At 49.3% G+C, this 14,084-nt stretch overlaps 1 protein-coding gene across 9 annotated transcripts in view; it reads right to left on the bottom strand.

The window, feature by feature from the left end:
- Window positions 1–9,918: 9,918 nt before the first annotated feature.
- Window positions 9,919–14,084, bottom strand: part of NT5C2 (5'-nucleotidase, cytosolic II) — a 96,131-nt gene continuing 91,965 nt past the window's right edge. For all 9 annotated transcript variants that reach the window (XM_024555670.4, XM_024555671.4, XM_071221157.1 and 6 more), the window contains 4 exons: window positions 13,494–13,545; window positions 13,315–13,375; window positions 12,990–13,166; window positions 9,919–11,263 (listed from right to left, as the gene is read on the bottom strand). In XM_024555670.4, the coding sequence (XP_024411438.1) occupies window positions 11,024–11,263; window positions 12,990–13,166; window positions 13,315–13,375; window positions 13,494–13,545 (530 nt within the window). In that variant the 3' untranslated portion in view covers window positions 9,919–11,023. The remainder of the gene's footprint in view (window positions 11,264–12,989; window positions 13,167–13,314; window positions 13,376–13,493; window positions 13,546–14,084) is intronic.

Below are 14,084 nucleotides of genomic sequence, written 5' to 3'. Positions count from 1 at the left end.
CCCATGGTTTATCATTGGCAAGAGGCAAGGTGGCTTCCCCCCCCTCGACACTCCTGCAGCCTGGGATCTCGGGCGCAGCCAAGTCCTCCCCCCTGCGCCAGCAGCTCACAGAGCGCCGCTGCCCACCTCCCCGCCCGCTCTTGTTAACCCAAGATGCTGCTACACAGATGCCAAAAGGAAATCTTCCCAGGGGCTTTGGAGTAAACACGTGGTGTGGAGTTCAGGCTCCTCCCCTTCCCACCGGGCTGTGCGTCACTGTCAGAAAAGGAGCTGGGCCTGCTAGCCGTGCTCTGTGCTCCATGCTGAGAAGGCTGCTCTAAACCCATGTTTGAAGGAGGGAACTTTAGGAGCTGCCAGCCCCTGCCCCTCTTTCCAGGGAGTCAACTGTCTCTCCTCCTGTGTCCCTGGGCCTGTGGGGCCCAGTGGTGGCTGTGTCCTCCACCTGAGGACTTCTGTGCCTCCCGCCTCTGAAGCGCCCACGCCGCCCGGAGAGGCTGCCTGTACAGCCAGGGTCAGTGCGGCCCCAGACAGGGATTCAGAAACCAAATGCGTGTTGTGGCCGTTTCGTGTGTGTTTCCGCCTTATTCCAATGCCCGATGCATCATGTGTAGAGAAATTCATGTCTGAATTCTCAACTATCTCATCTGTGTGTTAAGTGGTAGCCCAAGGGACACGTGCGTTTCGTGGGCAACGTCCGTACACTGAAGTGAATTCACACCGACCACAGTGTTTGTGCAGCGATGTCAGTCCGCGCTGTGGCCCGTCCCTAGCCAAGAAGAGAGCGTTGTTTCCATGGGGTCCCACTGAACTGAGGGGAGGCCGGGGCTAGGCAGCAGTTTCTCCTCCCTCCCTCTAGGTAGGAGTGTGCACTCCAGCCTGGCCCCGCGGGGCAGGAACTGTGCTTGGGGAGTAATCTGTGACCTGCTGGCTTGCCTTCTGGCAGGCAGTTCAGTGGCTCCAGTGTTGTGTGCACACGTAGCGAGGGTTTCCTCTGGGTTGTCAGTCCTGCAGCGTCTGGCCTCCCCTTGTGGGAGAGGGTCACAGGGGTGCCTCTAAAGGGGCTGAGTGTCCTGCTGCTGGCACCCACACTGCCCCCATGGGATGGAGCCCCCGGCATGCAGCTTGACGTTAGTGGAGCCCTGCACCATGGTGGGGGGTCTTTTATACACAGATCTATCTGAATTCAAATCTCAGTTTCTTAACCTACATCTGGCTGAGTGCGCCCCAGTGCGGCAGGAACTGGACCTATCTGTAGGGTGTGCAGAAATGACTGCTCCCGGAAGTGGAGTCTGGGCCTTGCAGGGGGAGGGCACCTCTCCCCCGACAGCCACGGCCTCTCTTGGCCCGGTCAGCGCTTGCCTTCCCTTTGGTCTGGCGGAGCCCGGCCTGTCAGGCCCAGGTGCCTCTGGCCTTCAGGATCTTGGCCCGTCAGCCTCTCCTGGTCCATCTGCTGCTCCACACAGCCCGCCTCAGGGTGCCTTGTCTTGGGGGAGCCTCTGGAATCGGTTAATGTACCCAGTCTCTCTCAGAGGACTGCAGCTCCTCCCCTGACCCTAAAGCTCAGTGGGAGTCCAGGCCATGGAGAAAGGATTGATTCCAGCCTCTGCCTCCTTGACTTCAGGGAGAAACATAACGTAACTTCTCAGTACCCGGTGCGGTGGCTTTCTGTCCTCCCCATCAATGAGCTGGCAGGGGTGGCTTTGCAGAGGGGGTCCCAGAGGACGAAAGTCTAGCCTCCAAAGTTTGTATTTTCCTACAAACCACTCTTTACCTGTGACCATCCACACTTTGATAACAACAGGGAATACAAAGTAATCCCTGTCTGGGCCCCAGAGGAACGAGGGCTACCTTTGGGCTGTAGTCACACCTGCTTTGGGGCACGCTCCAGGCTCACGAATGACAGTGTCTGAGTGACCGGATTTCTTTTCCAGGCCCCACCTTCCCTCTGGAAACCAACTTCAGGCTGTTGAAGGAGAAACGCTGGCTCACGGCTTCTCTGGGCAACAGGAGAGTGGTTTGGCTCAGAAGGTCTATGCAATTCCTGTCTTTGAATGGGAGTCAGAGAAGGACCATCAGATAGTCCGGGTCTCAGTGCGCAGTGGCCAGTCCTCAGCATCGCCATCGATGGTCCTCTCCTGTGGCCGCTGGCTTTGGGAGGGACTGCGTAGCAGATGCAGGTCCCGGGGTCCTGAATTCTGCTGGAGCCCTGTCGTCAGACCCAGGGCCTCCATCCCCATCACACCTCTGTCCCCATGGCCTCCGTGGCACTGCTGTGGAACCTCTTCTGTTCCCAAGCGGCTGCTCTGCTACCCCAAAGGTCCCACCTGGAACTGGGTTCCTGGTGTCCAAGCGTTCCGAGGACCATCTGCTTGTCTTTCTAAATGGGCGTGGCTTTTCCCTACTGCCTTGGAGGTTCTCTCCCTGTGTTTCTGTTTTATATTCATCAGGCAAGTCCAAAATCATGTATTTAAGCTCTTAGGAATACAAATCCTTAAGATTTGTTTCTGGATATTGGGTGCTAATATACTAGCTTAAGCCTTGGTCTTGATTCTTACAGTTTGAATTTGAAACGGTACCCTGTTTAACTGTGTGCTCCCCTCCTTCCTCACCTCACTTCCCGAAGGTAGCGCAGTGCCCATGCCGATGTAGTTGGCTTCCCCCAGTGGGAGGGTGCAGGGCATTGGGCAACTTGCCATTTTCTACTGTTATTTCAAGGAATTTGTGTACAACTATTGAATGCAGGACTCCACATTATTAATATGAAACCTTTACTGTGAATATATTTACCTGTGCTGTCCCCAGGACCATACAACTGAAGGACCAGCTTTTTCCAGTCTAGGAGAATAGTGGTAGATACAAGTAGAACTGCATGTTTCTCCAGAAAATGAAGCAACAGGTACTTGGACTAAACCAGGACGTGCCCTTAAGCTCCCTCGAGCTGAGCAGCAGACCTAAGTAGGCCGGGACTGACGAGCCCGTGTCCTGGTCGGTCAGAAACAAAACAAAACCCAACCCTGTCATCTTCCGAAAACCAGCCAGGAACCTGTGGCCCTCTTCACCTTTCCTGGGCCAGGAGACTAAGGTTCTTCCACTGCTCCCCAGGGGTGGCCCGGGGCAGAGGACACCTGGGCTGGCACAGGAAAGTGCTCCCCGTGCTCCCTGGGATCTCAGGAGGCCACGGGGGAGGGGGGTGTTGGCTGCGTGCTCACCACAGAACCCCAGCTCGCTGGTGGCAGGGGCAGAGGGAACAGCCCCTTGGCTTTGATCCCGGAGCCACGGTTCTCTGCAGGGGCTGAGCATGCCAAGGCTGTGCTGGCAGTGCGGGGCGCGGGGACTCCCTCCCCTGCTTTTCTGCGGAGGACACAGGCTCTCGCCTTGGGCGAGGTTTCATTCCATTCTGTGTTCTGGGCTAGTGGTGCTTCGGTCTGGCAAGGGTATCTGGGTGAATTGTGGACTAGCCCAGAATTAGGAGGGGCTTAGAGAGTTCAATATGAAGGTGACTTGGGGATTCAGAAACTTTTCCAATGCAAATTTTATCAGTGAGCAACCTACTCAGTGAATTTTTATACCTCAGGGTCATTTGCAAATCGCGATCTCTCCACATTTCTTTTGCATTCAAGAGGGCTGACAGGAGAGAGGATGGTTCAGAGAATTCTAAGCTGAGGTTCACTTGTTTCCATCTGAGGGTGAGTGGTGCACCCAGGACCCGTTGCCCATGTTCACATCCCTCGAAGCCTTCATCCTGTAGGACTTACAGGCTTTCTGTCTGCAGTGAATGCTTTCTTTCCTTCTGGTCAGCCCTGAGGACAAGGGGGAGGAAACTGCAGAGCTTGGAGCAGCTTTCCTCCCACCGGCTTGGCCTGGGGACCTTCTTTGCTTCTTAGACGGTTGTGGTTGGCTCAGCGCAAGTAAGCTTCCTTTCAGTAGAGCCTCTGACCTCATCTCACGAGAACCGTCTTTAATATCTTGTGATGGGAAATGCCAGGTTGATGCAATGTGGATATGCAGGTTCTAGTGGCAAGACAGGAAAGTTCTAGGAGTTTATATACCAAGGTTCCTATATATACAGAGCCAACACATCCTGTAAGACTTGAGTGAATACATGTTTTAGAGTTTTAATCCCCAGGGGTGTATTAAACATGAACAAATTGGAAGAATGACAGGGAATATCTTCACTTGGCAGGACTATCTTCTGGCATTTGCCCACCCACATCTGACTGACATGGATTCACTCAGAAAGTGATTCTTCTGGGGCTAGGCTCCTCTTCAGATTCAGCCTGGAGAGAACTCTGAAATGGACCTGAAGGGGCCTGGGTGCCCGTGTGTCAGAGGCCTGGGCCCCTTGGGTACAAACAGCTGGTCTCAGGCTTCCAGAGCAGAAGGGAGTGGGGAAGAGCACGGCCTCGGGACTGCCCTCCCCAGAGAGCCCCTCCCCAGCTTCCGACCCCTTACTCCTGTGTCTGAGGCCTGCTGTGAAGGTCGAGTGCTTCGGTCCGTTGACCTTTCTTGTTTCTGGAGTCCTTTCAATCTACAAATGTATATGCTTTATTTTATATTATTATTTATTAATGTACATACGCCTCTACTGTTAGTACGTCATCTGTGACTAATGGGATCTGTCCTGGAGCCCTTCATCCATGGAGCTTAGGGTTCTGTTGTCCCTTAAAGTCGGTGAGAAGGCACCAATTTTTTTTTTGTCCTGAACAGGTTGCTGCTCTTACGTTGGCCCTCATGTCCCGGTCCCTTTTATCGGGACCACCTCTATTCCCGACAACCAGTGTTGGGATGAGGATGGAGACGGGTCTCTCAGCTGTGGCAGGGCCTCTCAAGTACCTCCGTGAAGGACTTTAGGGGTGGCTTCCTGGGACCGGCTCTGTTCCCTATGTGGTGGCACAGCATGGCCGTGAGACCAGAGCCTCCTTCCTCATTCCCGCCCCACCCCGCCAGGCTGGTGGGCCAGCCCTACAGCAGTCATGGCCCCCCATTCCCACCCTTGGATTACAGAGTCCATCTGTCTGGACTGTGGAAGCTGCCCGCCCATTCTGGGCTTCTAACATGCCTTCTCTCGGTTTTGAGGCCCAGTGCCAACGTTGCCTTGGCCCTCAAATGAGACCCTGCTTTGTGTCTGATTTCCATCCGCCATAGCCTTTCCTCACTGTATCATAGTGTACATTTGATGCTTTTCAGCAGCGAAGTTTTCTGAACACAGTATTCGGAGCTGTGTACATAGACCTAAAGCACAAGTGACATGTATAGGCTTCACGAGCTGATTGTCATAATGAATGCATTTTATAATTCAAATGATGTTGTAGATTTACAATCGCTCCTATTTATTTTGTACCAATTTATTTGTAAATTTTGTGATTGTTTTAAAAGGTTTTTGTTCATTTCTATTCTATTTAGATAAACGATTTTCTGTTCACCCTCCTAGCAAACGTGTGTTCCCTCTTTCCCCTCTCACCTTTGCAACACGCTGCCCGCTGCTTGGCTCTACTGGTGGGAAAGTTGGAGACTGGTTGTCCGCACAGTCACACGGCAGAGCACTTCCCTCGGACGGACACCACAAAGTCACGTGTTCAAGAGAAGTGGGTGCTGAGAACTGTGCCTCCAACTTACAGCCTGATACAGCCAATTCCAGGGGGTGACCCTTTGCAAGGACTGTAACTTGTCCCCCATCAGTTCATTTTAGGGACGGACACTGAGGATATCTAAATTTGCCTGTGAAATTTTCTGCTCAGTCACTAGGAACACACAGTTCAGCTGGGTAAATAGCTAAGCTGTTTTTTCTAGGCAAGACCAAAGGCCTCATCCAGGCCTCTCGGTTGGCTGGTTGGTTCTTGAAGATGGAAATGGCTCTGTGGAGCCTCCCGTGCTACATAAAGCCCAGGGAGGAGCAGGGATGCAGCAGGCACTCGGGGCTCACCCCGAGTTACAAACAGCGGGTGTAAGTACAGTGAGTCACATTCAGGATTCAGTGGGCGTCTCACATTCCCTTACTGTTCCAGGTGGGCCACATCCTCTTCCACCACTTCTTGCCAAGGCTTCTGTTGCATCTTCCCCTCCTCACTCACGTCACCAGACCCTGAAGATCTTCTGGTCGAGGCCCACAGCCCTATGGCGATCCACTCCTAGCCCACATCTTTTCGGGATCCCTTTTTCTTCCACTTTGTCTCCATTTTCAGTGAAGAACTGCTGGCGAGATTGGCTTGAGACACTGCCTGACTTAACCACCATCCCACCTCCCCCATCACTATCCCCAGCTTTTTGAAGGTAGAAGGTAGACCTGTATTTCAGTGGAATGTTACCTTCCTGGGAGCCTGTCTGCTTTCCTGGGATGCAGAGCAGGAAGCAAGCAGGGTCCAGGGAAGGAACGTCTCCAGCACATCCACACCCAGTTGGCTTGGTTTTCCTGCTTTACTCACTTTGTCTAGCAGCATCCTGATGTCCAATCAGGACAGTCTCAAGGAAAACGGACAAATTTTCCTCCTGTGAGATGAGGTTTGCCTAAGCTGTCTGTCCGTGCCCACGGAGTAGCCACGTGTTGGTTTATCGCTAAGCTGTATCGAGAGAAAAGCTCTGGGGTTTGTATTTCACGAACAAACTGCACTCCCCGGGGCGCCAGTGCACTGCTTCTGAGGACAGGTGGTGCCCAGAGGTTCTTGCAGAGGAAGTGAGCGGTGCAAACTGAATGACCTTTTCGCAGCTTGATTTCTGAAAACTTACTTGATATTTTCTAAAGGTAATTCATCTTGAGAGAGAGGATTCCTTATTGAATCCAGAAAATTGAATTAGATAGCTAAGTAACCTTTTGCTTTCTTTGTATAATTTTTATCACTTTCTCTCCAAGATCCTCACATCTGTGCTTTTATTTTCAAGAAGTTTCAGAACAAAGGATTGCTTGTAGGGCCCTCTCTGTGTGTGACATTCTGGGGCATGCGCTCTCCTGGTGGATGATTGTAAGGCCTAAGGATACAAAGGGAAACTCAGTTGCCAGAATTCTTTGTTAAAGTGCTTTCCTGCCCCAGTGCTAGCGCTAAAACAGTGGGCCAACCTAAGACGAGACTTTTTAGCTTCCCTACCACAGTTCTGCTACGTCATGGATTTGAGGGCAGTGGGCCCTAAAATGAACTTGCTTCAGAATACCCACCCACAAGTCCAAGGTTACCTCTGGCGAGAATCCTCTCCCAAAGACTGGACATTGAACAAACGTGTTTGTTGTTGGGAGGATTTGCTTGGCAAGGCCTCTTTCCCAGTATCTCAGGACCTTGTGAGACTTGAAAGGACTGTCATCATCTTTCATGGGAAGAACGTGCACTTGGCTGCTTGGGCTCCACTGTACGTGGTGAGGTTTATCTTGGCCCAGAGTTGTCAGGCCTCGTCTACAGCCCTGGCTAGAAATGCCTTTGGGGAAAGTAGAGCTCGGAGGGAGAGCAAGCGTTTGGGGGCATATTTGTACCTAATTTGGATCATGAAGTGATCCGTCTAATCCACCTTTTTTCTAGTAATAAAATGGAGCAAAGCCATCTTATCTTGTGGTAAGAAACAAAGGGACCAGGTCAAAAGCTGGTCATTTTGTTTTAAATTGGAAAATACAGATGACCTAGACTTGCAGTACCAGCATCAGCAAGCTTGAGATGACCTGTTCTGTGGTTAATTGGGAGTATTTTGTGTTAAAGCTCTTCAGAGGGACTTAAACTACTGTGTATATTTTAGCCTTGAAATTACGTACCTTTGTTGCAACAAATCAGATGGTTATGGCCTTGGAATGGAGACACTGTATCTGAGGACAGGAAGAGTGGCTGAGACCGCTAGGTTAAGTAGAAAGGTCGCCTTGTTTGTTGGGTAAACAAGTGCTTTTTTTACTGGCTTCTGCTCTGTCCGTGCGCTCAGCAGCGAGGACAGTGCGAAGTGCTTGCTGCTCCTGTCAGTGGCAGTCAGGCCGGGGGCTGCTGGCTCCTGAGAGTCGCCCAGCTCTGCTCCCTGGCTGCTGGGTGCACGCGTGCGCATCCTCCTCGCTGGGGTGGAGCACTCTTTTTCTTCTATTTTCAAGACTGCTCAAGGAGCTCCCCAGTACTGATTTCATTCTCAGGGTCTCCTTAAGCTGCATATCATTGGAGATTGTTCCATTTGAGGGAAAAACTTGAAGAGCTCTGTGCTCTGGTCACCAAGAAAGAATGTCATGAGAAACCTAAGTACTGAGACGTAAACTCCTAAACCAAGTGAGGAACTGGGCCCTCAAACTGTATGGCAACGGCTAGGTCACAGTTACCGTTTTTCCCACCATTGAAGATTAAATAGTTTCCATGACGTGGAATGTGGGCAAGGCTCCTACCCTTAATGCAGACTTAGATATGCAGCTGTTTGTCTCCAGCTATTTGTGGTGAATAAGCAGGGTATTTTTAAATGCTCTTAGCAGCCTTGGAAAAAAAAGCAAGGCTTTAAACTTGTTGACAAAGTATTTCTTAAGTAAATAAATCTGATTTAGAAATATCTAAGCATGGACAAAGTCCTTTTAAACCTGACATGTCAGTGCCCATGGCTTTAGAGTGGTTGCTTAAAAACAATACCAGCATGACCAAAGGATTGGTAGCTGTAAGTTATTCTAGTTCTAAGAACCGTTTCTCCTAAAAGTGCCTAGAAAGGGTAGCTTGAAGGACTTGCTTTCTTATTTTAGGTCTCAGCAGAGCTACACATAGGTAGGAGGAAATCTAAGGTCGAAACTGACTTTTGTGAAATACACCATTTGAGCTGGAACTGGCCATCTCTGGAGATGATATATGGGGCGAGTCTTCTTGCAGAGGGAACCCAGTGGGGCTGGGTTCTGCAGTGCGTCTGACCAGCTGCCGGGGATGGAGGGGTGGGGAGGTGGGAGCAGCGTCCCTGTTAGCCTGTACATGCCCTAAGACTGGGAGTTCAATCTAGCACCCCAGAAGTGGCACCTGGTACTTTACAAAGCCGGAACACTGTTTTTCAAGTACCCAGGAAAGAAATTCTGAAGAGTTGGGAGACCTGTCTTCTCAAAGTCTAAAATGCCTCAGGTTTTTGTTGTTTTTCTAAGGGAGGGGGAAGTCCAGCTTCCTTTAACTACGGGCAACAGAGACGCGCCCTGCTGCAGCTGCCGTGGGTTCCCGCCCACGGACCACGCACTCCCCAGCTCGCTCTCCCAACAACACTAACAGGGAAGCCACACTCTGCTCTGAGTCTCAGATGCTTATGGAATCTGAGCTCTTTAAAATACTTCGGTGACCCTGGAGAAGGCTGTAACGAGCTGTGGAAGTCTTACTCCAGTCGTGTCTTCCACTCCTCAGTCTTCGGACCCACTGCCAGGGAGACATCTGACTAAAAGGAGACTGTTACCTAGATCGTATGTGGACAACGCCAGAAGTGTGGTAGATTAAAGCAAAGTGCTCGTGTTGGTCCTTGCAGTAAAAGGGCAGGTATGTACATTTTTTATTGTAAGTTAGCTCTGTAGTTGTAACAACTCATTTAGAAATTCGCTGGCTTTGAGAAAATTTTCGACCATGTCAAACTGGGCAACATCTCTGTCTGGAGAGTAATAACAACTAGGGTGACGATAAACCCATTTTCTAAAATTTAAAGCAAGACAGTATTTGATTATTGATGTGACTTGGTGTAGAGCCATAGATAATACAAGTGGTGAGGTAATAGGGCCTTGGCTAAATTACTGTTTCCTACCTGTAAAATGAATTTTTTAAAAGGGGAAAAAATCTTACCTTATAGTCCTGTACCAAAAAACTTTCCATGAAAAAATCAAGGCCTGTTTTAAGTGCTCTAAATTTAACCACTGATCAGTCACGCCAGACGTCTTCTTTTGGGAAGGCCATGTCAAACTGATGTCACTGAGTTAAATCTAAACCCAAGCGTAATTACAGCTGTGCCACAACAAAGGGAACCAAGTCAGTGTTAGAAATATTGTATTTATTGAACTCTAGAGCAGCTAAGCTACCCTCCCAAGTAGAGCAATGACAACAAGAGTAAGTATATGGAGGTGAAGTGAGAGTCCACACTGCCGGTACAAACGCTCCCCCACGCACGGAGAGGGGGCAGACCCCCTGCAGTGCACAGCGGTCAGTCACACCCTCGCCACATTGCGCCCCGGCTTCCAGAGCCCACTCCCCACCTTCTACTGCTTGACACTGAAATGCAGCCTTCAGCTCCAGAGGACAGTGAGGGCTGGGACGGGGCGACACGGGCCACACAGGACAGCCCACACTAATGGACTTCACTCCGCTATGCTGTAACACAAGAAGTTTCCTTTTCTTTTTGTGGCTTGCTCCTTTGTCCTCTTTCAGCTAAATTCTCTCTATAGACTTTCGCCAGGTGAGAAAAAGATTGTTTTTTTGTTGGAGGGGGGAGGGGGACATTTTTGGTATCGATTACAGAAATGTAGGAACAGATGAAGACTTTTCCCTCAAAATGAAATTGTTGCAGTCCACTCCAAATCAGCTACACAGCAAGCAGAGGACACTTTCGCAAAGCCACCAACAGACCACAGCCTCACCAGTCACTGAGGACACCCATAAGCTTGTAAAAGGAACCTGGCAGAAAACTACGTCTGATCACGGAAACAATGTGTTTCCCCAGTGACACCCAGCACTACGCAATGCACTGAAAAGATGGGTTTGGGAGGAAGAGCAGTTTGTAACACAACAGATTTGGGGATCACCTCTGCATCCTCCTTCCACTCCAGACCCCCCACCACACTGATGGTGAAACAGGGTCACAAGCAGCGACAGAGCCATCTGTCTGCATGTAGTTCAGCCCCGCTTTACCCTTACTTTTTCCCAATACAGATTCCATTACAATTCTGAACCATCTGTGAAGAGTGCAGACACACAAAACGAAAACGAGTATCTCCCTATGATTAGAATATCTTAAGGTCTTCAGAAACTTGCAGATACACCTTTAATGCAGTGCCCCCTCCCGCTAGAACCCAGACAGGGACATGGTCTGCTCCTGCTAGAACTTGTTTAATGGGTGCTCAGAGTTTTGATGTTCTTCCTTATTCTTCCTCCTCCTCCTCCTCCTCCTCATCATCATCTTCATCATGGCAGTGTGTGATTTCCTGGGGGGCCAGTGGGAAGAGGTTGGGGGGTTTAATCTCACTAATCGACCGTGTCAACTGGTGCCGCTTGTAGTCAGTATCTTTAAAATCCACTGAGGTGCGGTTCCGGGTGGCAAGGGGGGACTCCACCTCGTTGATGTCTACGTGTGTGTGTTCCACCGTTGACTCGTGAGGCATCTAGAACAAAGCCAGGGGTTCAGAGAGCAGGTGGAGCGAAACGGTTATTTTCCAAATCCTACCTCCTCTCCCTCATTTTAATAGTTCAAAGATGCTTTAATATTCTACCACAGAATTCCAGTAAATGCACTGCATCGTTAAGAACAGTATAAACCTGCATGGTCTTTCTTTTGATTAATGATACTTAAAAAATTTTCCACTCCCAAGGTTGTTCCATGTTGTGTGCAAAAAGAGCATGTCCATTTCCGCAGGCTTCAGCAACCTGAGTGCCGCCAGCTGACCAGGCAACATTCGGTCTGCTGCCAGTGGTGGGCTTTTCTAAAGCATGTGCCCACCCAGTTTTATCACACAGGCGGCAAGTATGAAACAACCCGCCAGCAAACATGTCTCCATCTGGAGCCCAGAGGTAATGGGATGCTCACGAGGCTGCGGATTGTGGATTGTACAGCGGGTGGCCGCACGGCTGCACTGTCCCACACCCTGTATTTACAGTCTCCGCCAGCAGATAAAATTAAATCGTTGACTGAGTTCCAACCCACCTTTAAAGCAATGCCATCATGAGCCTTCCACTGTGGGGCTCTGGTATTTGGTTGAAGAGGTCTAAGGATCAGCTGCGGGCCTGCCGTGTGAAGAACCCTCTCTGAATCAGCCCACGACTAGTGAGCACACTGGTGTTCCGCCCTCAGCTGAGGCTGCTCTTAGTGTTCCAGCCTTTAACGACTTTTTATTTGTCCATCTCCTCCAGCTGAAACTAACACTGTCCTTCCTAACCCATCTTCCTGAAAGGACTGCTCCACAGTGAGCTGCTTATACTTTTTCCCACTCTTCCTTAGAAATCAGATGGAATTCACCATCACAACTTGTAGGACAAAGCCTTCCCCTTCAGTTTATTTCTTTGTGTCTAAACTTTCTGGAAACAGTCAAGATCTATTGGGTAAATATCAACAGGAAACTTTACTGTTTGACTTGTCACTGCTCAAAAACAAGTTCCACTTCACTGTTGGGTGATCATTACATGAATATAATTCTCAGCAGCAATGCACCCCACACAGCTTACTAATTCTTGAGGCTTTGGTTCTTTTAAAAGATCTTCAGTCTCATGTTTCCACTTTCCAGCAAAATTTTAAAATGCTACTTGACTACAGTCACTCAAGTCCCGGGAAAGCAGTGGTGACTGCACTCTCAGAGCTGGGAAGCCTCCCGACTTCCCTGTCACCACAGTTGCTGCCCTCTCCCTCTTCAGGGGGCCATGCGCAGAGACCAGAGGCCAAGGCAGTTTACATATGGAAGTGTCTTCCTGCAACTCCCTAAAAGCTGCCTATCCTCTCTCCCCTCAACCCTCAAGACTGTGCCCAGGTCATTTACTACAGCCTGAAGCTGGGTAAGATGAGAGAGAAGAGATCCTTTTCCTATTTCATAGCAAAAACAGTGCTAGAACGTAAGAATATGAAACACCACATTTCTCTCATTTAGTACTAACAAAAGGGGAAAGTCTTTACTATTCAAACAGCCTGCACTAGTAGATTTTAGAGTAAAGTTATACCCTGTAACATTCTATCTTGAGATACTTTCTCAAAGACTCCTTTTTATGCAACCTACCCTTGGGCTTTGCCCATCAGAAAGGAGTAATCCAAACTCTCCTGTGCCATCCCACAAATCTGGTTGCAGATCTTAGTCTTAAGGGTATCTTAACTACAAACAGGAGCTTAAAGTGGTATCAACTCACCAAGACATGGGCAGCTCTGAAGAGGTAGCTGAATGGGTAATACAGCAGATTGATGAAAGACGCTGCGTAGAGATCAGCATAGCGCATCACCTGACTGGCAAAGAGGGTTTGTCGGGAGCCACTGCGGAACAGGCTCCCCATCATCCCATAGCACATGTCCATGTCATGAGTTACTTTCTAAAACAAGAGCAAGAGCGAGTGTCAGCTCATTAAAAAAAAAAACTTATTGAGTACTGGCTATGTGCCAGTCCCTGTACAAAGTCAGAAATATGAAAATCACTTAAATTTTATTTTGCAAGTTTTCTCCCAAATCCCACTGGGATACCTTAATACGTCTCTGGATGGAGCTAATGTCTGGGCGCTCATTGCTGCTGCTGTCCAGGTGCCTGGAGACAGAAAACCCAGTGAAAATCTCTAGAAAGGACATCACTTATGCCCAGGTAACTCCCAAAAAGGCAGAAGAGTTTTAGGGGATAAAACTTTAAAATTAGGAAAAAAACTTACTTGTAGAGCTCAGCCAAGAAAATATCCAAGCTCTGAAGTTCTTCAAAAAGTGCTAGTTAAGGTTTGGAAGAAAAAGGAAAATATTTTAAATCAAATAAAAAGCACCCAGTTTTAAACTACTGCTGAAATTGTGTGAAAAGGTTGCAGATATGACTGAAAAATAAAGCCATAAGTGAATGCATAAAATAACTTCCTTCTCCCCCTTCAGCAAAACCCATAGCTCCCCTGCCTGCAATCTGGCGGCAAACACCACGAGTTCCTCTTTAACTGCCTTCCTCCCATTGAAACATCACTGACTGCAGCTCTGCTTCCAACTACATGCTGAGCCTTCTCCGCTTACAAAGTGCCAATTCACACGGTATCTTAGGTGTGTCAGCAAAACAAATACTAGCACAGAATGAGGTGACTTGTCCGGAGTTACAAGTGTAGGAAACAGAGCCAAATCAATTAGATTCCTAACACTTCATAGGTGGAAAGTTGAAAATGTGAATGAAAGGCTACCAAGAAAATTCCACAGATAAGTAGAAACACCACCAACGGCCAGCATCGGCTGCATGCTTTCCTGCACTCGGGCTCCCCAAAGAGAATTAA

The sequence above is a fragment of the Desmodus rotundus genome, chromosome 4 (assembly GCF_022682495.2).
Source record: "Desmodus rotundus isolate HL8 chromosome 4, HLdesRot8A.1, whole genome shotgun sequence".
Taxonomy (NCBI): Eukaryota; Metazoa; Chordata; class Mammalia; order Chiroptera; family Phyllostomidae; genus Desmodus; species Desmodus rotundus.
The sequence above is the reverse complement of the archived record's forward strand: the minus strand, read 5'-3'. Positions and strand labels throughout refer to the sequence as shown.